Consider the following 26,933-nt stretch of genomic DNA (forward strand, 5'->3'; position numbering starts at 1 on the left):
TAAAATAAATAGGCACATTACTACCTGGGGTCTAAAAAACACTAATCATCAAACCTAACGATGTTCATATTTCTGAACTAGGCACAGGAGGAAAACAATTCCCAGTACCAGTTTCTTATCAAATGTTTGCCAGCACAAGAAAGTTAAAGCCTTTAGTTTTCAGACTTCCAACTTTGCATAAGTAGTTGGAAAGACCTGGGAGAGAGTTCTCTTTCTTTTTAACAAGAAGGTTAATATTAATTACAGTTATAATTACAATTCCAGATTTGGAGCTTACTCATATATATTTGTAAAAATGTACTAAGTGCATCAGGGAATGAACAGTGTCTTTTGAATGATGCTCTCTTGGACATGGAGAAAAACTGCATAGCAGATTCCCTCCATGTGGAAAACTTCTTTTTCCAGAAAGAGCTCACAGGAGGTCTTCAGCAGGCAAACCCTTGGAAGAAAGTGTGCCTCCAAAATATTAAGGCTTGGAAAGGAAGATATCTGATTAGATGGATTCAGGCTGAGAACGGACCAAGATAAAACATTCAATTAGCCTGAGCCTGACCCCACAGACTTCCAGTGGTGCTTGAAAAAGATGAGCTGTCTTTGACAGTCACATCATACAAAAAGACTTCAAGGAAATGCACCAGGAACAGAAAGCAGAAGCTAAAAGCAAATCTTGGCAGCAACAGAGGTTACCAAATAGTTTTGAGTAAAGAAACATTCATTAGCATCAACAGAGACTTGATGAAAGAGGAGAAAGAAAAGTATGATATTAAATTATGAGGATGAAATAAAGCATAAAGGCATATACACAGGCACTGTGCTATGGTGTAAATAAAATCACAGCTTTCAGTGGGATGAGTGAAAACAAGGTAAGTCGAATGGCACCTAAACAACTCTTAGGCATCCTCTTCTAGGCGCATCCCTTGGGAAGTGAATGCAGCAGGACTGCTCTCATTTCTTCCCAGGTCCAAAGCTCACTAATCAAAAGCTGCACTCACAGATCATCACCTGCAAGTTGTGCAAGGCATAGACCTGTGCTCAAACAAGACCAAGTGCTCTGAAGGCCTGAATGACCTGGGCAGAAGGGGTCAATCAACTTGACTGCCAGCCCTGAGTCAGAAAAGGTAGGACCTTGGCCACCTTGTGGCTTAATTAGAAAAAATCCCATCGCCTTTATTTCCTGATGAAAGTCTTGATCATTTAAATTAAAGACTCAACTCTTCCCCATTGGCTTTCATCAAACTTGATCTGCATGAATCCAATTTTACAATAGATACAGTATTTAATTAAATCTAATTTTACAATAGATCTAGTATGTCATTTGATCTAAGCTTTGGCCAGAGAACTCACAGGTAGCATTTCCAATTATCAGCCCTCTTCTACATCCAGAAGAGAAAAACTCCCAAATCTGCAAATGAATCAGAAGCTTCTTCACAAAGAGAAGAGCTAATTTCATAACCTCTATTCAGTGAAAGCATCTCCTTGCCATCAAATTTGGCACAATCTGATATAAAACATTTCATCAGAACTTTTTAAGTTCCTTTCTTTGTCAGAGAAAAATCTTCCTAAGATGGTATGTTTGTCTTACTGTAACACCATTACTTACAATTAATTTCATACAGGATGTTTCTTCACCAAGTTGAAATCCTAAGAGTGAAATCAGAAAAATAGTAACTAGAATCTGCTCTAGCATTGACTAGAGAATTGTTCAAAGAAAACCAACCCAAACCCATCAAACTTCCAATAAGCCAGTGTACTGTGAAGCCTTGCAGTTCTTTAAAGCAGAGAATAAATCCCAAATCACTGCTCAGAAATCACTGTGGAAATGCAACACTGCATTGCATCTCTGCAATGCTCTGAAATAAACATAGTTCAAATAACTACCCAAACAAATCCATGTTTTGTGATAGGTTAGGTATGCTGAATCTTCAAAATAAAGGATGCATTTTTATACAGTCATGGACAAATCAGAAGAATAAATTCCCAAATGGCATTGAGAAAATGAACAGGGATTTTCTCAATGTCTCCTTTAACACAGGAAAAATGAATTTAAAAATAATTAGCAAGAGCTAAATTCAAAAAATACAAGTAATATTACTTTATTCAACCTCCACTTAAGCTGCTGAACTCTTATGTCCCAGGATATCTGAAAATTTTATCTTTTATATACAAGACTTTTAAAATTATTTGAACTAAGTTATGGAAGTTATTCTACCAACATTTTTTTTACAATTACAAAGGCATAAACTCCTGTTTAAGAACTCCCTGAGCTGCAGATCACTGAGAGCTGGAAAGACACTTCTATATTTCTCTGATCCCATATTTCTTCACTGTCACCAACTAGCAACTAGATGCATGATGGGGTTAGACAGCCTCAAGCCTCATTCTGTATGGCTGCTGGTGGTAGCTCTTCTTTCTGATCACTGAAACTTCCAGTTCCATCCAAATGCTCCATCTATTACCTGTTCATCAAAATGAACTAAAAAGGATGTATTTTTTCGTGTGTGGGGATTTTTGCCTCCTCGCAGTATTTTTGTGTTTATTTCGGAACAGTTTGGTAGAGTCATGGAATATATCATCCCACAGACTCCCCTATTTCATGGCTTGTTGGCTTCTGCAGTGGGCTGTAACAGCCACAGATGGATAACATGAAAGCTACTTCTGGGTATCTATGGAAACAAAGAGCTGAAGTCTGCCTCAGGGTCTTCTCTTCAGATCCTTCACCCAGCCTAGGAAGGGGCAGGGAATTTCCCCCCGTCTCCAATACAGAGAGGAGAGAAACATGGCAGCAGGTGCTGGGAATGTAAATGGGGAGCTGACATATGTGAAAAGGCAGAGGAAGGAGAAGGATGCTGGAATTCAGAGATGAAACAAAAGAGAGAGAAGGACTAAGAGGAAAAGCAAATACAGATGGATGTGCAGGTTGATGTGAAAGGAAGAGGAAACACAGAAAACTCAGGTTTGTTTGTTTAGTCCTGCCAAGCTGGTCCTTGAAATGTCACGCTGAATTACAAGTGAATAACTTTTATATTAAGAATATCAACATATTTTTATCAAAGCTCACTGAGTTTTTCACAAATTGTGACTTCAGAGAAAATTTCAACAAAAAAATCTATTTCAGTAAACAAACTTATCCCTTCTAACGATTTCACCCGAGTCCATCAAGATGAATTTTAGCAAGTGCAGGTTGTCTTTGGGTGCTGCTTCATTTGCTCTGCAGTTACTGAGGTTTAATAAAAGCTTTGGGTAAAACACAAAACCTCCAGCTGGCTGTTCAAATCCACAGGGAAGCAGACACTCTGTCCTGTTGCTGAAAGCCAGAAGAGTGCAACTACAGAAAGCCCTCCCTGATTGCCAAACATGACTACTTGTCTTCCTAAGCTCCTCTTCTCTTTTCACAGCTCCAGACATCACATTCCATCTGGCTGTGTGACACCTCCTGATCCCATGTAAATCTTGTATGACCAGACACAGCTCTGCAACTTACTCAGCTTTCAAAATAACATGTACTATGGGTATTTGCCATATGCAGATCATCTGTGAACAGGGCCAAGACACTTCCTTAGGATTAAGGAGTTAATGAGAATGTCAGTGCCAGCACATCTCAGCTGAAGGCTCCAATGCAATGCATTAGTTAACAGTTAACATTTATTACACTTGGACATTCACACTCTAGGTGGGTAAAATAATCATTGGAACAAAGGAATTTATCACCATGTACCTCAGTCATTCACCATCTGAAACTTGGTACAGTACTTAAACTCCTTGAACACATTCAAGTCAAGACAGAAAAACAGCTGTTGAATAATTATCTTATACAAACAGTTTAAGTACAAATTTTGGGCACCCTGCAAGTGCACACCTGTTTAAAATTATGGCCAAAAGAGCTAAAATTCAGCCCTGGGTGAGCAAATTGGCTTTTAGTGCATAAATACAGCAGAATTTATGCTGTATCACAAGATTATGCTGTATCACACCCTGTCATGTTAGGCTTCATGTGTGAGAAGGAGTAAACTGCTGATTTTCCTGGGAGACACAATATATCATTTACATTCTAGCTTGGTGTAGGACAGTGCTTTACAGACAGCACCAACATGCACACATAGGGAAATGTTAGGGGGAGTTGTGTGTGCACACTTGTGACTGTGCCAGCTTGTTTACAGAGAAACATCTACCCAGACAAGAGGAAAAAACCAGCAAGCATATCGGTACCAGAATGGGGGACAGCACCAAGAATTCTTTGAGTATTTGTCCAAGTTCCCCATGGTTTCACTACTGAGGAGTTTTGTGTCCCTCATCACATTATCTAGGGAAATACAGCCCCACCAACTTCACCTCAGTTCCTGGGAACTTGGTACAGCAACTTAATCCTAGGCACATGAAGGACAAGAAAATCATCATGAGTAGCCAACCAAGAAAAAGTCATGCCTGAGATGAAGTCGATCTACCAGGCCTGGTAGATGAAGGAAGAGCAGTGGATATTTTCTACCAGGACTCCAGTGAGGCCTTGGACACTGCCTCCCATAAGATTTTCATAGAGGAGCTGCTGCTACAGAGAATGGATGAGCAGACAGTGAGGTGGACTAAAAGCTGGCCAGGCTCAGAGGCTGGTTATCAGTGAGACAAATTCTGTTTGGATGCCAGAGACTAGCAGTGGGACACAGGGGTCAATACTGGATCCTGTTTAAGATCTTCATTAATGACCTGGATGGTGGGGCAGACTGTACCTTCAGCAAGTTTGTAGGTGACACACCTGGAGCACTCAGGGGACATTTCATGAGTGCAATACCTGAAGGGAAGGTCCAAAGACAACAGAGACAGGCTTCCCTTTACAGGTGGCTAATGGCAGAGTCAGAGGTAATGTGCACTAGTTGAAACACAGGAACATTAGGAAACATTTTTTGCTTGTGACAGCAACTGGCACAGGTTGACTGGGGAGAATGCAGAATCCCCTCCTTAGAGACATTCAAAACCTGTCTGACACAGTCCTGGGCAACTGGTTCTAGGTGTCCCCACCTGAGCAGCACATAGGCCATGCAACCTATAGAGGTCCCTTCCAACCTCACCAATTCTGTGTCTGGGAAACAAACAAACCCCCCCAAAACTAAACAAAACAGGAAAACCACAGTTAAAAACAAAATAAGAAGAATACTTGGACGTCATTTCCAATCTCTGGAAACAGCACCTACCCACTCTACAAGAGCATCAACACATTTTCATTCTATATTTACATGTGTGGGTGGCATAATTTACACAAACACACAGATATGCACACACAGAACTACAGAACTGCAGAACTGAAAAAAAAATTCCTCAGCAACACGCTGACATATTTTATCAAAATTCTCCCAGAGACAAATGTACACAGATCACTCACTTTCAGGGATTGCCTGCACCTGTAGAATGGCTTTCTGCATATGCTCACCATTATTATTTTTTATCTTTTCATAGATAGGACAATCCTATGCTGAATGCTAAAAGTCTTGAATAGAGAGGGATGAATATGCACTCAAAATTAACTGGATTTATTAAATTCCTAATTTTCTATTACATACTTTCTATTCTCTTTTTAAAATCATACCTTTCAGCTTGATTAACCACAAACTTCTGTGCAAGAGCACAACGTACACAGACCAAAACCTGTATTTTGGACATTTCAATTCAGCTACTCTTTGCTGACAAAACCTCCACACAACCAGAGCATGTGATCAGTGTGTACATTTCAGTCATACTGCATCTTGCTACAGCACCTTTGGATCTCCAAGGGGTTTAAGGTACCTGGAAATTCAAGAGAATTTATGAAGGCACTTTATCCACACTCCTCAGTTTTACTTCTTTCTTTGCCATTTAGTGATTTCTATGTTGAATATACTCACTTTACTAGTCTTTATTACTTTTTAATTATTACTTTGTCTGTTTTTTCAGGTCTTGCTGGATCATTGATTGCCATCAGCAGAAGATTCATCCAGCCATACCTGAGTGACTCTGCTCAATTTAGTTCAGCAATAGGAACTTAATTAAAAACTCTCTTAAGAAGGTGCTGGCCAGAAAATACTCATCATGGCAGAATGGCATTTGCTTTGCAGCACTGATAGGAACATGAACTAATAAAACCTTTTTTTTTTCACACTAAAATGAATTGCCTGGACTCTCACTAGACAGTAGCAGCAACTGATGTAAGATGAGAATCATATCAATGGGCAGATCTATTCTGTAAGATTTACTCTATTCAGAAAATCACTTTCCAAATTAAAAAACACATCAAATAAAGGGAATCTCCATTACTACATCAGAATATATAATTTAAATCAACTTACCCTGCCAGAGACAAACGGTATGTACATGCACCCAAAGTTATTCAGAAAACTGAGACAGCATGAAAGTGTTCATTGTGTCCTTTCCAAACAGGGCCATTTCATTTATTTTGACCTTTAATCCATTTCTTGAATAATTTCAACTATTTGTGTGATTACACACAGTGCAGCTAAATGCTTTTTTATACACAGGGAGCTAAAATTACTCTTTTTTAGGCTAACTATTTTATCACACTAAACTTCAATTACATGGACATGCTGATTTCAATTACATGGACACAAAGTAAAAACAATGGTGAGAGTTTTATTTCCATTTATAGTCTTGTTTTCTACCAGGGATATGTCTAGTGGATCTACAAAAGCAAACTAAGAAAAAAAAGAAGAATGCCATCAAAACCCCCTTGGCTTTCCTAGGCTCTGAAATGGAAAAATTTCATGGGTCAAAACAATTGGAATAAATAGAAGAAATTTTTCAAAGTCTGAAAAACTTGGCTGAAAATGCTAAATTAAAAGACCCCTAAATTTAAGATTTTGCTTTCTGCATATGCTCACCGTTATTATTTTTTATCTTTTCATAGATAAAACAATCCTATGCTGAATGCTAAAATTCTTGAAAAGAGAGGGATGAATATGCACTTAAAATTAACTGGATTTAATAAATTCCTAATTTTCTCTTACATACTTTCTATTCTCTTTTTAAAGTCACACCTTTCAGCTTGATTAACCACAAACACTCAACTATAATTTTTAAGTAAAATAACCAACAAGATGCCATTAAAAATATTACATTCTATTCTATGTTCTATAGTTACAATTTGAATTTCTTTAAGACACCATGTTTCCAGTTATCAAAGAAATCATTTCCATGATCAGGTAAAATAACACAAAGTAGGATTTTAATCAAACATGCAACCTGAAATACAAGGCAAATTGGTAAGGCAAATGCATTAGTTTTACTAACTGCAACAAGGAATCCAACTGTAATGCTCAAAATTTTCAAATCAAGCTACTCTGTCACCAAATCCCTTGCCAACTAATGATAAATCCTCCTCTCTTCCACAGTATTCCTCTTTATGTTGTAATGCCTTGTGGTCATTATCATCATCTGTGCTATTATATAGCTTTTATGAAAAATAAGGCCTGAAGGGAAAAGTTTTATGATGCTTCTTTCTTTATTCATCTCGATTTTTAATCTAGATTCCAAAGAGAAGTTCAAAGTTTCTGATTCAAACTGTGTTAGGGTTAATGGAAAATCTTCCTTCGCTCTTGCAAGATTGTGCCACAGGCTTCCAATTGCTGCTTCTCTTTAGTGTTCTTGCTATTTCAGTTTTGCCTCAGCAGTTTGTCTATGCCATCCTAAAGTGCCAGAAGAATCAATTTTATTTTATTAAACACTCACCTCAAACCACTGGCCGTGTGACTGCATTTTAAGGATGACACAAGGGTCTGGTTTTGAGAGGGCATCCCTGTCAGATATGCCTTTGCACGCAACTCGCAACTCCACTTTAGTCAGGCATGGGCTGTTAAAAATTCCCAGGGTGTTGGCTGCTGATTCATAGATGTTGCTCATTTTCTTCATTCCTTGTTCTGAAAGAGAGAAAAGGTCTATTAAGGATGGTGCACACAAGGCACAGCCCCTTCTTCCACACAGTAACAGTGAATGACAACCAGAGCATGAGGGGAAGGAATAAAATCAAAGGAACACCTATAGGAAAAAGAAATAATCATCTCATATGTTTATAAGTAAGCCAAGTTCAGAATTATATTTTCCACCATGCCTCTGAACTCTGGGGGTGAACTGTGACCTCGACTTCCAGCTCTGCTCCTGCTTATAGAGCCACATTTCACCAGCCTAGATAGACAGGGTGGTAATTCTGTATTTCTTAGGACAACACATTGACAAGGGTAAATTAAATTGGTACAGCACTCCTCCAATCTGCTTTTATTTCCCTCTATTCCTTCTAAAGAGTACGCACTTCTTGCATAAACTTTTGGCATAAATGCTACAGAAGGCCCCTTTCATACCAGCCCTAAATTCCAAAATACATTTCACTGTTTCCACACTTGCTGCAGCAGATTACCTGCCTCCATTCCTAAGCAAGTAGCCAAGATTGATGTTCTGTACAGAAGGGCAGGATATTTATGCTGCCACGTGTTGTTGTTGTAGAGTGTTTGCTCTTTTGGGTCAGGCATCAGAGTTACCTAAGCACAGATAGCTGGAATAACAGGGACCTCCAACCCTTACTTCATTATGAACACCACTACCCATCTTGTAGCTCAAGAGTTTCTCTCAACAGAAGCAACAAAAATATTTTAACACAGAGATTACAAAAAATCCCTATACAACCATTTCGGCATCAATAAAGAATACAGGAACACTCTAATTGGCACATTTGCTCTGAGCTTCACAGCCTGACCCTTTAAAAAATTTCTTCCTAATACATGGATTAGTGCCTTCATCACTTTATCCTATATACAACGGCCACAAAAAAAGGAATCTCATACTTCTAGCAGGCAGATTTGTCTTTCCATTTAATCAGCAAGACATTTTAACTTTCTGTTTCAAATCTCTTCACTGTCTATTCCACAACACCCTGTTCTCAGAGGTTAATGATTTTTGAGAATTGTTCTGATAAAAATTACATTTCAGAGATATGAAAAGGGAAGTGAAGGTTTTTTCCCCCAAATCTGCTAAGTTAAAAATAAACTCAAAACCTGCAGAACCACACCTATCCAGTTTTCCTATGAATTAGGAAGACATTTCTCAACTCAGAGTACGGGGAGTTGGCAATAGAGTTTCATTCAAATTTAAGGAATGTAAGTGTGACTGATGAGGCAGATTATCTGCTCCCCTGGCAGGAGGGACAAAAGCTTGTTAACAACTCACAATTCTTCAAATCTATACAACAACTTACTTTGTGAACCTTGACCTGCTGTGACTACCCCATTCAGATATAAGTGAAGGGAGTCCAAGTGGACCCCAGCCACTCTCTGAACCTCAGGCTCTCCAGGAATATTTGAAACGAGAGCCACACCACAAACATAGTGCCTGACATCCTAAGATCAAAACAGCCACCTTCAACTCCTCCCAGTTACTTGTAAATATTGTCACCTAAACTACTATTCCTTGGAGTTACTGCTAGGAAAGAAACATGACTGAGAAAATGGGCAAAACTGTACAACACATGAAAAAGGCAATGATGTTGGGCTACGTTATAAAGCCAGGGACTGGAGAGACTGTTGTCTAATTATTCATCATTTTGTAATCCCATCTCCTGCAGAAAGCTGCTCAACAAGCTCATCCCACACATTTACAAGACATTTTTACATGTTGCCCTTTCCAAATTGAAATCCATTTGAAAATTGGGTTAATTCTGTCTCATACACATCATGCATCATTAATAAAATGTCATCCTTTGTGCAGAAATAGGCCGGTGATTTAATTAAACTGGATGATTTCAACACTGAAGAGAAGAGGAAAAAGTAGCAGAGTGAGGGGGAGAGATGTATTTTTCTTCCTCCTACAATAATTATACATTGGTTTTTCAGAACAGCAGGTAAGTATAAAAATTATATTTCTTTTCATCACAACAACTATTATTTCAGCTTTTGCAAGTTCTAAATTTATCAATGGAAAAGATCAAGGTACAGCCTTATTCTTTTGTGTCATTATATTCTTCTTTTAATATAATCACCAGCTTGGGCTGTTGTGCTGATGTCACATCACCAGGAAGCTGGAGGCCTGGAAAATAGATTTTGAGCCCACTGAAAGTGGCTAAAAATGGCATTGTTTTGCACAAACATAGAGAAGTTAGATTGCATAAGATTTTTTTTTTGTCAATTAACTAGGTACATTATTGATGGAGGAAAAAAATTATTCATTTTTCTTTGCTACAAACTCTTCCTTTTTCAGTTCATTAGAACCTTGTTTTTCATTCAATGTCCACACAGTTTTGATATTCACTGAACAAGAGCTGTGCTCAGCAGAGGAAAGCAATAAAACACATACAAAAGTAAGTGATAGGTCACATATTTGTAAAGTTTTCATTTCATCATTGCATACATTCTCTTTTATTTCCTCAGGAAAACAGGAAAGTGGTGGATCATATGCTTCCCACACAAACTTATTAGCCAGTGCTAGACTGAAGCAAAAACAGGCCGTCTGTTTTCACCTCTCCATGGTGAAACATCAATAAAACAGTACCAACTGGAAAAAGAATTAAAACTGCACTATGCTGAAATTGAAACATACCAGGCTACAAAGAAAACCCAAAAAACAAACAACCAAATAAAACCCCACCAAAGGAAAACAAAAAGACACAAAACAAAACAAACCACCAAAGAATGTGTCAGCTACAAAGAAAAAGTGAGAACCTACAAGACAGGTCTCTGTCTCCAATCTCTCAAACATGTTCTATATCTGGCATACTTAGAACTCATTTGCTAGAAATTAACTTTTGACCTTTTTAAAGAGATTCACTGCTCAAAGTGATCTTACTGATACATAGGATGAGATGGGGAAACATGAAGCCAAATTCTTGTCAGTAGTGCCCAGTGACAGGACAAGAGGCAACTGGCATAGACTGAAATTCAGGAAATTTTGATTAAAGAAAAGGAAAATTTTTACTATAAGTTTGGTTCAACACTGCAACATGCTTCTCAGAGAACTTGTAGAGACTTCATGTTTAGAGATATCCAAAACTTGTCAGGACACAGCCCATTTTGAGCACAGGCTTAGAATAGATGATCTGCAGAGGTCTTTTCCAACCTCTTCTACTCAGTGACTAATCAGCAAACAATCAAATTATAAACTTTTCAGGGTACATATTGTTTCTGTGATATATTGTTGAACTAACTGATTATTTGAGGCCCTTGGCTACAAAGCCATGCAGAAAATCAAAATGTACACATAAGCCCAGCATTTCTGGCACAAAGTAGTGCTACACAGGCTCCCATGTGTAGGCACTTCATTAAAAGCACACAAGTTCAGAAAGTTGTGCCTGCCTAGATAACTGGATTACAGTGAAAATCAGTATTACACATTTGACAGCTACATCTTTCTCTATTCAGGGGGACCAAATGGCTTAAAAATGTTCAGTTTTCTAGTGCCTGCAGAAGTAAGGATCTTTGTGACACAGAACATAACCAGTACATGCCTCTCTCGGAGTTAAAAGACTTGAATTCAGCTCACTCAACCAGATCCAACTCGTTGCAAAATGGTGATCCACATAAGCTCAGCACAAATTCAGAACCAGGCTCCTTAGACTCACCATGAAATAAACCTAAGATGCCAACTGAATTCTGATTTCAAGTTTACTCCTTTGCCCACGGTGTCATTTTGCCCTCCTACACACACACAATGTCCAAAAAGTTTTTCTGCAAGCTGTCTGGTTGAAAACTGAAGATATTGCTCTTTACAGCCCCTTGTGAAGAATCAGGGGAACATTCACACTCAGCCTCACCTTCAGTTCAGGTAATAAGAGAGCAGCAAATGACAAAGATGCTGAGATTAAAAGCAGTAACCAATGTGCTTTGCATTTAGAGAAAGGTCTGGTTATTTAGAAACCTGTACCCAACCTGTACTCCAGACCAAACCACACGCAAATGAATTTGGGGGTTGCAGGCTTCCCATCACCATATGCTGAGAGCTGTGTCTGAATTATTTTACTGCCACTTAGGTCACAAAATGAAAATGAGCTAATAGCATCTGTCTGCTTCTACAGAAGTAAACAGCAAGAGCCTGCTCCTGGAAAGGTAAATTATGTTTGCAGTATGTACACATGGTGGGAAATACTAATAGTAGAGTTACATGAAGTAAGAGCTGTGAATAAGTGCCTCCAAAAGAGAGCAGCCCTAAAAGCACTGGTTGTTGTGGCACTAGCTGCTCCCTACATATTTGCATCTATAAATTATAAATGGGAGAGACATTTAGTATTCAAAACACATGAACAGCTTAACTCTCTAGACAGAAAGCTTTGTACCTACAGTTTCTGGATCATCCAGGTTTTAAGTCTAATAAAAGGAAGTATGGAAACCAAGTCTACAGTTAGAAACTTAAAATTAATAAAACTCAGATAAAATTAAACAAAATACAGTAAGAGCAAGATTTATAGAAAAGGCTGAAATTAGGCTGGAGGTTCAGATAGGAGAGTTTTTAAAAGTTCCTCTGTTTAGTAACTTGTTCAGCTCCAGCAGAATGTAGGCCATGCACCCCTCCTGGGAGTGACAGTAATTGAGATAAGTACTTATTTTTCTTTAAGAAGTTTTATGTAATTGGAAATTCCCACTCTCTAATAATTACTGTACCAGCTGTTGACACCAAGGTTTCCTTGGTTGTGAAAAGCAAATCCATTCCTTCACATTCTGCTGTAAATAGGTTTTGTGCAAATGAGGAAAGGTGGGAATTCATCAGGAGTTCCTGATTCAGCAAGTTCATTAAATTAATATTCCATGTGCTTAATCAGGGGCTCACTAAGACACCTGGCTTGCCCAGGTCTGAACAGAGACCCTAGCATGACAGGGAAAGCAGACCTGTCTTTATTTTGATATGCATTAAGGTTTTTTCATTATGTCTAATCTTTGTTGCTGCTGTGGCCCTTGCCTTGGCCCTTTCTCTGTGCATCTCTGGAAACTGGTCATGAACAATCAGTGCTGTCTTAAACAGAGTCATTCAATTACTTATCTTGGACCATGTTCCTAGACTCCTGGTTTTCAGCCATATCTCAAATCACTGCACAAGACTGTCCTCCTGTTGGCATTAAAAATTATCCTGATCAACATCAATTATTTTATAAAATGCTACAGAATTTCAAATTATCATAGATAATACAGACAAAATGCAAGCTGCCAAAATTAATTTGAATATGAATTATTATGTAATGAAAAGTCAATAGGTTAGCTAGACCCCTCCACAGGATAGTTTGCGCAATTAAAACTACAATTTTTCCTCCTTCACTTTGATTATCTGACAACTATTAATGAAGATTTATTTAAAGTTACACCTACCAGAGTTTGTCAAAGGCCTTTGAAAAATGAGCAATAAACTCAGTAAGGAAGGGGGATCTGGAGAATCCACAGCAATGCTATTGTGAACAATGAGACAGATCTGATAGTGCAAGTAATCTATTTGGACAGAAGGGGAGAAGGTTCAGAACAAAGTGCCAGCGGTGTAAATGGAAATATACACACACTGACAGTTCAAAGGGACTCATTACCATAGAACCAGCTGTTTCAATTATTAGGGGAAGAGGGAAAGTCACTGGAAAGAAACTGAGACACCTAATGCATGACAAAACACTGTACAGAAGTGTGCTGCACCTACACAAATAACCCCATTTCAGTTAAGAGAGGGAAAATCCCCACAATAACTGGAGCACTGGGAGATGCTCAAATGTGCCCAGTTCTGGAGGCTCTGAGTGGCTCCCACTGAAGTCAGACTCAGTGCAATGCAAAGCACCTGTAGGAGTCAGTGCTAAAATACATATATTTTATTCTCCTCCGCTGGAAGAAAAAAATCTAGGATTTGCCCTGGCTCCTTTAGCATGTAGCTAATGCCATCAGTCACCTCTTACTTCACTGAGTTCCCGCTGTCTTCCTTCCTACAATGCTGTAAAACATGCAGGGGAAGAGAAATCAAAAATTCACTAATAAAAAAACCAGGAGACTGAACAAATGCAAGATCAAAATAACCTTCCTAGGCATAAATACAGACAACTCCTCTACTGAAAAGCAGTCTCAAAGCTTTTAACTGAAAATGCAGCAGAGATTTTTTTTTTTTTTTTTCCCCACAGAATCAACCAAGGTCTGTTTCATTTACATTCACTGGATTTGTACCAGTCACAAAGGAGTCTGCCTCTCCCACAGCAAGGCTGGCTCTCAGGCTGGCTCCAGAGGGCGAGTGCTTGGTCTTGTTGATAAAATGGCACCTTCTAAAACAGTGTGTTGGTTCAACAGGATAACAGAATGTGTTTTATTTGGAACAGTGTAGAAGCTAGAGAGAAAACAAACTGGATCATCTACATGCTGAGACACAGTAACGCACACAGTTATCCTCTTATCCAGTCTTGTTTCCTTAAATATGCCTATCCAAAGCCTTCACTTGCTACTCAATACTTTCAAGCAAAAGCATTAAATAGTCCCAATGTTCCTCTTCCAAATCACGAAAATGGTATATTTTCCCTTAAAAACATGAACAAAAGTTCATTTCTATTTACAAAGCTTTTCTATTTACAAAGCAATTAGAACTGATGTTCTACAGCCCCTTCTCACCATTATAAAAGCTAAAAATATATTTAAAAACCAAGAGAAATAAATGCCAGCAAAGTTCACAGTGTTCTATACCATGACTCCTGGAGCTGATGATTTATAAGCAGGACTGAGTAACATGAAACCCCTGCAAAATTCAGGCTTCCACAAATAAATTATTTGCCTGCTGGGTTGGGTATTGGTTCTCAGAGTCTGGCTTGAGTCTGTGCTACTCTTGAGAGAATACCTGAAATACAGGCAGCTATAAGAGCAGGGATTAAGCACTGATACATGGAAAAGCTCAGGACCCTTGAATCCACTTCAAACACCACACGAAGGAGTTACACACATTAAAAAAAAACCCAAACCTACAATATGCAAGCAGTTTGCAAATATGAGTGACATGTAAGCCTTGAAAATCAGAGAAATATAATTGAACCTCTCTAATCAAAAATTTCAAAGCTACTACCATGTGATACTTATTTGACTGCTTATCACTAAAAGCTATTACAATTTTCTTAGGCTTGTCATTTCAGTTTGCTGTGTGCACTAAGTGATATATCAAATGAAACACAAGAACAAAGGTATACTCACTATATATACCTTTGTGTTTGCTGCCTTCTAAAAATTGGTTTTCCCAATCAGGTATTAGAGGGAAAAATAAAAGTGTCTTAGCAGGAAACAACGCTTTACAACATAGCTACTTATGCAAGAATCTTAAACAATTGGATATTTTGCTATACTTCAAAGAAAGATAAGCCTGGAACAAAATCAAATAATCCCAGCACTCTAAGGTGCAGCAGTCAAAATTCTGATATCAAATAAATCCAACTGAGAACCTTCAGAACATCTTTGAGGCTAAATTCTTGAAATAATTAGACAATTCTGAACAAGAAGATAGATGTATATTCTACTACATTAATCCTTGCCTTATCATCTGCACTTGCATAAAATACATTTTAAATTAAAATTACCCTTTATCCACCCTGCAAAAGCATATTGTCTATCATCTAGAGGAGAATCACTGAATTGTTTACATTGAAAAGACTCCTAAGATGAAGTCCAGCATTAACCCAGCACTACCAAGTCCACCACTAACCCATGTCCCTAAGCACCACATCTATACATCTTTAAAGTATCTGCAAGGACGCTGAATCACTTTCCTGGGCAGCCTGTTCTGCTGCTTTAAAACCCTTTTGGTGAAGAATTTTTCTCCTCATATCCATTCTAAACCTCCCCTAGTGCAACTTGAGGCCATTTCCTCTCATGTTATGTCTCATTGCTTGGGAACGAAGCAGCAAGTTGAGTTCCTCAGCTATACCCAATTACACCAGAGTATGTATATAAACACACGGAATGCCTGCAAGAGTTTATACATATACAGATGTAACATATTGCACACTGCTAATTTTCCTCAACAGATGGCTATAGTGGCTCTTCCTGCAGCATGAAAATGATTCTACAAGAGAAGCTGCTTCCTGCTCCTGATCCAAAGAGAAGCACATCAAGAGGAGCAGTGAGGAAGGACTTCCCATTTACTGTTTGGTTATTGCATTTGCAATACAGCCAGAAGGTACACCTGCTGTAAGTTGGCTCAGCTTCCTAGCAATGTGAGAAAAACTGAATTTATTGATTACAGAGTTGAGCCCAAAACTGGGGCAGAGCTTTAAAGTCAAGTTGCTCTGTCAGGTAGGGCAGGAGGAGAAGAAAGGGAGGAATGGATAATGCTGCAAGCAGTTGCTCTCTCACTTCATAGCTGCTCCCCCAACATGCTTGGCCCCTTTCTCAGCAACAAGCAGAACTCCTATGGCCTCCCAAGAGTCTGACAGACAAGGAGCAGCTTTCCCACCCCCAGGGGGTTTCTGGGTAATGAACACCTTTACCTGATGGCTGGAGCCAGTCCTGAGTTCATTCCCTTTGCAACAGAGATTCAGGGACAACACACTGGGGTTTGGACCACTAGTTAAGGTAGACCCTGAGCCTTTCCTGCCTTCTTGTCATTTACTTACTTTCTATTTTCTTTCCAAAACCCTCAATCAAATATTTGAAGAGTCACCCATGAGATTCAGGCCAAGCACACATTGTCTCTGCCTCAGCTAAATCAGCAAGAGATACGATCACATTGCAGCTCCAACTGCAGGCACGAGAAGAGCCATGACAGCCAAATTATATTTACATGGAGAGTGTTAATTTCTCTCCTAGTTTAGTTTCTACTAGTTTATTCTGGCTTTCCTCTAGGAAGTTTTATCCTACTCCATACTGGGAGTGTTTTGCAATCACAGTACCACCACACCATGATAGACTCAGTCTCTGAAAAAGCCAGTAGCTATTTTTGGTATCAAATTGATTCACAAAAGAATTGCAGCATGCTGTCAGCAAAAAGTCCTACCAGTGCCAAATGTGCCGCTGGTGCCAGTGGCGTGCCATTCCTCTGCTGGCGTGTCCATGCTTCCCAGGATCTGTGCTCTACTGAGCTACCAAAGATGGGTCCTAACGCGGCAGGACACAGCGCAGCCTCACAGAGATCCTAACCTGGGCCCTGGAAGCAACAGAGCTTTGTCAGCAATGTTATAGGAGACCTACTTCCTTCTGACACAGTGCCAGGACTTTGGCTAAATAACACTTTCAAAAGCAAGCTCTAGAAATCCAAGCCACCAAGAATTTTCAAGAGTTTCTCTCCCTCGGGAATTCTTGAAGTGTGAGAAATATCTACGTTGCCAACCAGTAATAAAGATGAGAAGAAGCAAGATACATGGAGTGTCTTTTATAAAACTTTGTCTGACATGACAAAAGTCCCTTAAAAACTTTTAAAAGGAACCTATGAGCATACAAAATAATTATGTCTTCCTTTTGAAATCTGCAAGTCTCCATCTGTCTTTGATAGCATAAACTTACAACAAAAGGGCAAAATGAAAAATTCAGTTCCTTAAGTGATTACAGAGTTAGAGGCAGAGGGAAGGGGTTCTCAATTCCTAAAATGATGCATACAGAAAAATGAACTCACATAATCAATATTGATGGAATTCCTACTGCCACACACAAAAAACACTGGAACACCTGCTGTTCTTGACATCACAGCCTGGTAGGAGAACATTTTATGCAATTCACATTAGGCAAGCAATACCCCTAAGATTTGGGCACATATTGCACAGGACTTCACCTGCATTGATGTGTCTTTAAAAGACAAATTTATACAAGGTGCAATAATGTCCATGAAGCACCCACTGTTAACAGGGAGAAAGGAATGCCTATAAGTGCCTATAATGCCTATAAGCAGCGATGGCACTCAAGGGACAAGAGACACAAGAGGCTGGTATTGAAGTCCCAGACAGATGTTTCCACTTCACAAATGCAATTTGACTATGGTCAAATTATCTAAGGCACAGTTATGTATTAATTGGGATTTGAAAGCTATTTCCAGACTTTCACACCAGACCTGTGAAACTCTTAATTCCTTCCCTCACCTGTCCTCTGCTGAGTATGATTGCTCTTTAAACAGAAATTTATCTACTCTCTTACAATGTCTGGTGAAAGACAGTTGCAAAGCATCAGGGACCTAAGGAATTGTAAGGCAGAGTCACCATATTTCCTAAGAGCATAGAAGAGTAGAACTAGACTCTGTAGATATCTCACCATGCCAAAAATGAGTGTTGATGACTTAACTGGGTCCCAAATATTCCATGAGAGATGCCACAAAATTTAGAACATGCTTTTTGTTGTTCAGAGCACAAGGCAATGTCTTCCTTTTTCAAGTATTTATAGCTCTCTTAACCCTGAATAGATAGCCATTGGGCTCCTTTATACCTGCATATATTTAGAATTAGGAAAATGCATGTTGGCAGTAACCTGAATGCAACTGTACCAATAAAAAAATGTTCAAATTGATCTTTGACTTCTTCAGTGACATAAGGCATTTCCCGTGCTCTGTGTGCTCATCTATGTCTTATTCCTGATCTGCAGTGATCCAGTGCAAATAGATCCAATGGTCAAAGATATTTTTCATAACTTAAAAATAATTATAATTTCATAATTTCATATAATTACTAGTCTAATGCATGAACATGTTTCCATGTACACAAGTATAGGTTAACTCCAAAATTAAGAGATTGAAAAGCCCTTCATAAGTATGGAAACCAAGATCTTCATTTCTGTTCCTTTTAATTAGTAGAAGATCGTGCTTTTATTTTCTTCTCTACTGTCAGCAACTGCCTTAGGTAAAGGTGCTTTGAGAGGAAAAGAAGCAAAAAAAACATAGAAATTAATAATAGAGAACATGGGTTATAGCAAATGCATGTCCTCACATTTCAGCCAACCCAATGCATGTCCATCAAAATTTCAGTGACAGATGCCTTTGTAACATCTTTATGGTATCAAAACCACCCTTGGATACCGGTGGAAAAGATGTAGTAAACATTTCTAAAACATTTTGAAAATATATGCATTTTTTCAAGAATTTGCTGTTTCAGTCATAAGCATTACTTTCCAAGTACAAAGATTACAGCAACTCAGACCTGACCCGGTGAATGATGCATGACAGTCTTTATGCTCTGGAGTCAACATGTAAATTTTACCTACAATTTCTGCCCTCCACAAAAATTGGGTTATACAATAATGAGGTGCTTGACTGCTGTTGCATTAAGTCTGTAATGAGACTGAAGGCACAGTCACTCCATTTAGTGTTTTAAATTGCTTCAATTTCGGAGTAAATACATCAACAAAGACCGAGCTGGGATATTAAGTGTAGAGCAATACATCAAAATAGGATGTTAACTTGCTGATGTTACACAAATATTATTTCCATATTTCACTGAAGAATTCTTCAAATTATTCACTTGTGTAATATGTTATTAAATGAGGCACATAGAGGCATCTTAAACATAAACTTAATTGAAGGTAGGAATAACATAGGAAAATATTTAATACTTGCTGTAGGAAAATGCTAGTTCTTCTCATGAGATTTTTATTATAAGCTAGAAAGCCTGACATCAATTAAATTTCTTACCTGTGCTGGCTTTTAATTTTGCCTTTTACAAGAATATGGGCATTTTGCAACATGCTAAGAAAACTGTTTCAGTGAAATGATTACTGCAGCATTTCTTTTTTAGCTACTTCCAGTGTGAAGTTTCAGCTTGCTTTTTCCATTCCTCCCCTTTTTTGGCCTCCAAGCAGGCATGTTTTTCCATCTGTGGTAAGTAACCTACAACCATTTCAGACCTCTGCCAAGATTATGCTTTCAGGGGAAGGCTTGCCCAAGAAAATAGGCTGCCCAAGAAAACTCCCAGAGCAGTTTGAATACATCTACATCATGTTTCTCAGTGATACCACAAAGGAGTTCTTTAATTCTGTCACTCCAACATCTGACAAGTGCTGCAGTCAAACTGCACTGGGTCTTCAGTACAGTTAACATGGGCCAGTTGTCTAGTAAGAGTAATTTAGGTTGAGAGGGATCACTGGGAATTTCTATTTCCCATCAAAGCTCAAAGCAAATCTTGTTCAGATGAGCTCTGGCAGTCTCCAATGATGACAATCCCACTACCTCTCTGGGTCTTTCTTCCAGCACTTGACCACCATCTCTGACAATTTATTGTCAGTTTTCCTTGTTAGGACTTATGCCTGCTGCCAAACATCCTACCACTGTTCCTCCAAGAGAACCCTGGCTGCATCTTCTCAGATGACAGCATTAAGACCACATTCCTTTAGCCTCCTCCTTTTAACACTGAACAAAGCCAGGATCCTTCCAAGATTCCCTTCACTGACTTAGCTAGTGTGTCAGAAGGTCTGGTTAACTCAGTTAAAATAATTTAGGACTAAAAAGGAGAAAGATCACTGCAATCACAGCATGTTATGGGCAGAAGGCAGGGTGTAGAAGACCATAGTTACGTTAAACAAGCAGCATATTCCAGCTGGGACCTGCATCCATAACTGGCTTTTCAGAAAGGCATTTGCAATGAAAACTTTGGCTGGTCAAACTCTACCAACACAAATGCAAGCTCTTGAACACCTCACTTACACACTGCCTACAGAGTAACTATTAATACAGAGACAAACATCTTTAATGGGGGTGTAGTACTTCCCATGCATTTCTTCAAGGGACACTCAAGAAAGGTTATACAAATTATTGCAAGTTTAGTCTGGTTGCTATAATGATGTGCCATAGCAGAAAGGTGGCTTAATAAAATACAATGATAAATAGGGAGGAATGTTAAAAACCTTATCTTTCACTCCTTGGCATTTTGAATTCCTGAATAAGTCCTTTCAGTCAGTGAACACGTTTTGAACTCAGACAAATGGTATTTTAAGATTTCTTTCCCCCCTCAGAATTTTGTTCAAAGATTGTACTGAGAAAATTAAATATTAAATGTTGCTTTTACTTCCTGGCTGTTCAAAATAGATTCTAATTTCTGTTTGCCATATTTTCAAATTAAAGTTTTAATAAAAATTGCTGTCCAATTTTAATGGCACTAACCTTTCTTGTTTCCTCAGCTTATCTATCTGCTGTCCAGTACAATCAGTATTTCTTATTATGTGAAATTTAGTAGTCTGCTAGAAAAATTTCTGTCTTAGCTTCAACCTGCTGTCCAAAATGAAAACACTTCATATCTGCCCATTACATGAAATTGTAATGTAGGAAAATTAAAAGTAGTTTGGTGACAAACTTATTGAAACAGACTCTGGTAAAGCCTCTTAGTCTGTTATCAATATAATGGGTTTCTTAATTGCCACAGATACAGCAGTTTTTAACTTTGCTGGATTTTGTGTTTTCTCTTGGATGCTGTCCTTGCCTTTCCCCAGTTTTTAAAGCAATAACCAAAGAGACAGCTCACTGAAGATACTGTATTTTCTATTGCCTTATTTCCAATATTCTCATCTTCTGTTTCTTATCCTTAAAAATTGCCTCATGTTTTGTACTTTTCAAAACAATAGCCTCAAACTCCCCTACACTAAGATAAAAGCTCCAAGACATCAAAACCTCATTTTGTTGTCCCCATCTAAAAGCAGAGAATACAATCCTTAGGATTAGACAGAGGATCACACAAAAGATTTCTGTCAAAGAAAAAATCAGAAAATGATACCTCAAAAACAGCTTTAAGTAAAAACAAAAAAAAGTTCTGATTATGCTATGTTTAGTCTAGTAAAGGTTAAAGGCCACAAAATGATCTTTTTAATCTGGCTGCATGAAAACTCAAAGTATTTTGCTCAAATATCACTCCATTTCTCACCCACTACTCAGGCATTTCGATTTTTGCCATGTATAAAATATTTTTATTTAAGCTGTGCCAATTGTACAGGAAATGCTCACCCTTCATTTATAATGACCTAAAGTCAGAGAACCCTTGATATTGCCCCTCAAGCACCTACAGGCTGAAAACTCCTAAGCTGACACAGCACAGACCCCAAGTGGGAGGAACTCATCCCTGTTCTGTCACTCCAATGTCTTCCTCATTTAAAGTAAAATACACATTAGTGTGTACAGATCCCAAGCAAATGTGTAAAACTGCATTGTTTACCTAACAGGCAGCAGTCAGCCAGCTTCCATGAGAGGAAACCCTGCTCTACACAGGACAGAAGAAACCACTTCAATCTAGCCTGGCTTAGCCAGCTGTCTGACATGATCTTACCCAGAACTGAACTGGCAAGTATCTGTCACCACTGGGTCAGCAAAATCAGGACCTGACATCAAGAGAAACTGAGCACTTCTTTACATTTGAAGAAAATAATGTGTTTTGTTCTAAGAGGGTGCAAGAGACTACCCAGAGAGTAAGCTGATTGAAACCACCCCAATGCAGAATGCCAAACTGCACCTCAGCTTCTCAACCACCAACCTCTGTGTCCAAGGACCTGGCATTTCCAAAGAGCAAATAACTCAAAGATGACACTGCTCCTCACTTTTCCTACGTGTTAACAAGGATGGAGTGGTCCTGCTTCTATCCTGGTCAGATGGAAGACTAGGCTGAGAAAACTACTGATGGATGCTACACTTTGTCATGTCATTCTAGTCTCTAGTCCTTTCTAGTTGTAAGCTTTCTGCTTTATTTTCCTTTACCACTTATCTCAAATATCCCACACAGCTGTCACTCAAGGTCAAACCACACAGACACAGGCAAATCCCTCAGATAATTAAGTTTTGGCTTCATATAGCACTCTGACTATCAGAATTCAAACATTTGAGTAACACAATTTGTGGTAGAAAGGGTGTGGAAATAGGAGAGACATATTAGCTGGTGGTTTGTTGCACTACAAAACTATTAGCACTCACTTGTGCCTGTCCAGTTCATTCCTACCACTGTTCAGAGAAGCTCACAAATGCCCATATACCCTTGTCTGATTACAGGCAGACCACAAATATGCCTGTAAATACCAGTGACCCAGAGAGAGGAAGCAGCACTTCTGACCAGCTGTTTCCCTGCAGATCACGGGGAGTCTACAACCTAAATTTTAAAATAAGGGAAAATATCACCACATGGAAGGCCAATTCCACATTGTCCTTCACACAGTCTGTGCTTACCAAAACAACCTGTAGGATTTCCTATACTCTTCCATCTTACATGAGCAAATTTTTAGGTACAAATTACTACCCCGGATCCTATTCCACTAATTCCAATTCAAACATAGTCCCCACACAAAGTAATGAAGCTCACTTATCAACCTGTTGCCTGAGGGACTCAGAGATGACCTCCAAATAATCACAAGATAGACAATGAGCCTGCCTATTCAAAAACAGGACAGTCTTTACAAACCTCACAAAAGGTAAGATTAAAGACAGTTTTCCCTTTTTACCTCAAAATAAAAGATCCAAACCAAAACCACACACAACTCTTGTCTTCAGAGGGGATATGAGGTCTAAATACACAATTGCTGTGACAGAACAAGCTCCTGTGAAATTGAAGAGGAGCTATTCTTTTTCCAGTAGCCAATGTTCTTTCCCAAGGGAAAGATTTGGAATACTCATTTTATCCTCTGCTGCCAACACAGCAGCTGTACCTACATGCTCTTTGGTTAAAAAAGAGTTATTTGGCACAACAGCTCATCTTGTCAACTATCAAAAGGGACCAACTGCTTCCCTTTTGGAGTGAAAGCGGAGTGGTTGGAACTTCCACAGCCACACTGACCACAGTCAAAATTCTCATCACCTCCAGAGCCAAAAGCTTAGATCTGATACAGGCAGTATTTTTTCAAAGGTATATTGCTCTAGAAAAGCACAAACTACCCAAAATGCACCTTTTAATTCCCCTAGACCAGTTATTCTATGGTATTCAGTAGGATTATTGACACTGTGGCAAGAGCATGGTCCAAAAGGACCACAAAAGCCATGAGAGAGGTAAGAAAAGGACACAGACCATTCGAGATTAGTTATGAAAACCGCAAGGTTTTCCTGTCCCCAATACCTCTCTAGTGGGAGCTCAGACATGTAACATGCAGGATTGAAGCTCTTGAGAAGCCAGAAGCCAGTGTTCCCCTCAAAAAAACACAGTAAGCAATATTTCCCATTAAACCCTTTTAGAAAGAGTCTGCCTCTGACTTTCCTTTTCTATTTACTTTTCTTTGCCAAACTTTTCACAGTCCTTCTGTCCCAGCTCCACCTTGGCCAGCTTCCCGACCTTTTTTGACAGCACTGCAATGTCACTCCTACTGCCAGCTACGGACAGCAGAGTCTGCTGGTCTAGAATGACTTACTAGGAGAGAGGGGGAATGAAGAGAACTATATGCACAGTGTGGCCCTAATGTTCCGTTTCTCCAACACAAATAAAAAAGTAGATCTAGACTGCTGAGTCAAATGTATCCTGTCAATTTCCCCGGATAGAATCTGCATCTGCTCCAAAACGGTGATGAATACTACAGATGACCATAATTATACCAGGCCTACCTGTCTTCACTCAAAAAACAGAAAAAATGTTTCCATATTTTCCCTTAAGAGCAGCAAGCCACAGAACTTTAAAACAGCTATTTTCTATGCCAGTCTAAGAGAAAACCTTTTTTCCATGAGATTTTGGCCATATAAAATCAAACCAGAAATAACAAAAATCATCCACTGGCTGGTCACAAGTACGCAATAAAAATCAATGTTTATGGAAGAATGCTGTTTGCTGCTTAAATTTTGTTGAACAGCAAATACACTGAGCACATTATCACTTTCTTCATGGGCATTCTGCAAACACAGGGAGAGACATCACATAAAGTATCCATTCAAAACTATTTGCTCAGTTAATATCATTTTATGGCTGTGGAGGAGAATTTCTTGAATGTTTCTGCAGGATTCTAGTGCCTCTCCAAAACAGAATTTTTCCTCATATATCAAGGTGTTCCAGTGATTTATGTGAGAGCCTTATCCCCAGCTGATGTGCTGTGCTGCTTTGGGCTGGGATTAAGCTAATTTTCCTCACATGAGGCTATGTTTTGTTTTGCAAAAACGGTGTTGATAATACAAGGGAAGTATTTTTTTATTATTAGGGCTTACACAGAGTCAAGGCCTTTTCTGCTCCTCACACCACCCCACCAGCAAATGGGCTGGGATTCACATGGAGCTGGGAGGGAACACAGCTAGGAGAGCTGACCTCCACTGACCAAAGGGATATCCCATACCATATGACATCATGCTCAGCATATAAAGCAGGGGCAAGAAGGAAGGCAAAGGCATTTGGAGTGATGGGGTTCATTTTCCCATGCAAACATTACATGTGATGGAGCCTTGCATTCCTGGAAAGGGCTGAACGCATGCCTGCCCATGGCAAATGGATTCCTTATTCTGCTTTGCTTGTGTGTGCAGCTTTCACTTTACCCATTAAACTGTCTTCTTCTCAACCCATGAGTTTTGCTCACTTCTACTCTTCCAATTCCCTCTCCCATCCCACTGGGGTGAGCAGCTGTGGAGTGCTTAGCTGCCAGCTGGGGTTAAACCACGACAGCTGCTGCACACTGAGAACGCAGATCAGACCCTTACAGGGAGCTGGGAACACACATATGGAAGCAGTAAGCACGTGTCAGAGGAACGGCTCTCCTGAAGCAACTGTTTTTAAAAAGCTCAGAATAACTCTATGCTTCTTTTTACACCAATAATGTTTTAATTAAACTACAAAGACTTCCAAGATCCTGAACGTTCTCTCAAGTGATATCCTAAGGCTTAAGTATTGTGAATCTTCCATCACAATTACACACAGCTTATACTACTAACCAAATGCTTTGTTCCTTGCAATTCCCTTGATTATAAAAGGATTGATTTTTTTTACCTAATTTAAGATCCTTTACATCACTTTAAATTGCATTACTAGATTGGAACATAAATCTTTACTGTTTGTGGGGTTTTTTCACCTAAGGAAATGTCTAATAATCGCATAAAAGAACAACAAAGCATCCAAATGTTTAAAAAAACCCCCAAAACATGAGATTTTTAAATAATATATTTTAATACAAAACTACTTTATATTACAAAAAAAAAAAATACAAGCAAAAACATTTCTGAAAGTAAGGGAGCTGTGCTGAAATCCTTTTTTTATGTCTTCCTATCAGTGAAGTCATTGGAAAATGAAAAAATTCAAGTCCAAATTTTGCCTGAATGTGAAGCTCACTCTAAACTCTACCGAAGACAATGTAAAGATGTCATTCATATCACAGGCTGAGGAGTCCCTGTATTCTCTCGCTTTTGCACCATTTGACCTTTCCTACAGGCAAATTAAGGAGTGAGTCACCCACAAATCCATTTGCCCTCAAAAAGAGTGGTAGAATTGCCACCAAAGATGGCAAAGACTCTCCTGTTTCAGCACTGTCACAGAAAGGCATGTGAACAGTTCATAAAAACCAGTGTCATAACACACACAAACTAGAAGGCTCAATTGAGTAATTAATACAGCATATTTTGTTCTGGCATTTCCTGACCCTCAAGGGCTTGGCTTTGCTTTTCAAAGCAGGGAGCTACCACATGAAATATGCCAGAGTTATTCAGAAAGCCAACCATTAGCCGACAATCCATCCAATAAAAACACTTGGTGGTACAAAACACAGGCATCAACAAGACAGAGTGGTTTTAATCACCCAGATACCTCCTGCTCATGGTGAAGTGGAGCCTCACAGCAGCAATAGACTTTCCTGTCTGCTATAGGCCATAGCAAAGCAAAGGCTGTGCCAAAGCACACTCCATGGCAGTGGGGTCTGTACAAAGGAGCTTTGCCCATCCACTCTCAGATCCTGTCGGGGAGCAGTTGCTCCCAGACAATGGCTGCTGGCATGGGTATACAGTACTGGGACCTGTGCAGCAAATGTAATTAATGCAAAAGCTCTTCTGCCAGAGAGCACAGCAAGAGCAGCAGAGGTGATAGAAGGCAAGCATTTCATTAGCAAAGGGTTTGTTCATTGGTAACTCTGCTATGAATTATAGATGAAGAGCAA

At 39.1% G+C, this 26,933-nt stretch overlaps 1 protein-coding gene across 2 annotated transcripts in view; it reads right to left on the minus strand.

Moving 5' to 3' along the window:
- The window catches only part of CPNE4 (copine 4), a 236,056-nt gene that overhangs the window by 179,092 nt on the left and 30,031 nt on the right, over positions 1-26,933 (minus strand). The window contains exons 2-3 of one of the 2 annotated variants that reach the window (XM_063155816.1): positions 16,942-17,091; positions 7,708-7,895 (exon numbers count right to left, since the gene is read on the minus strand). In XM_063155816.1, the coding sequence (XP_063011886.1) occupies positions 7,708-7,895; positions 16,942-16,999 (246 nt within the window). In that variant the 5' untranslated portion in view covers positions 17,000-17,091. The remainder of the gene's footprint in view (positions 1-7,707; positions 7,896-16,941; positions 17,092-26,933) is intronic. The other variant, XM_063155822.1, reaches the window with a different exon arrangement.

The sequence above is a fragment of the Melospiza melodia genome, chromosome 1 (genome assembly GCF_035770615.1).
Source record: "Melospiza melodia melodia isolate bMelMel2 chromosome 1, bMelMel2.pri, whole genome shotgun sequence".
In the NCBI taxonomy this organism is placed as follows: Eukaryota; Metazoa; Chordata; class Aves; order Passeriformes; family Passerellidae; genus Melospiza; species Melospiza melodia.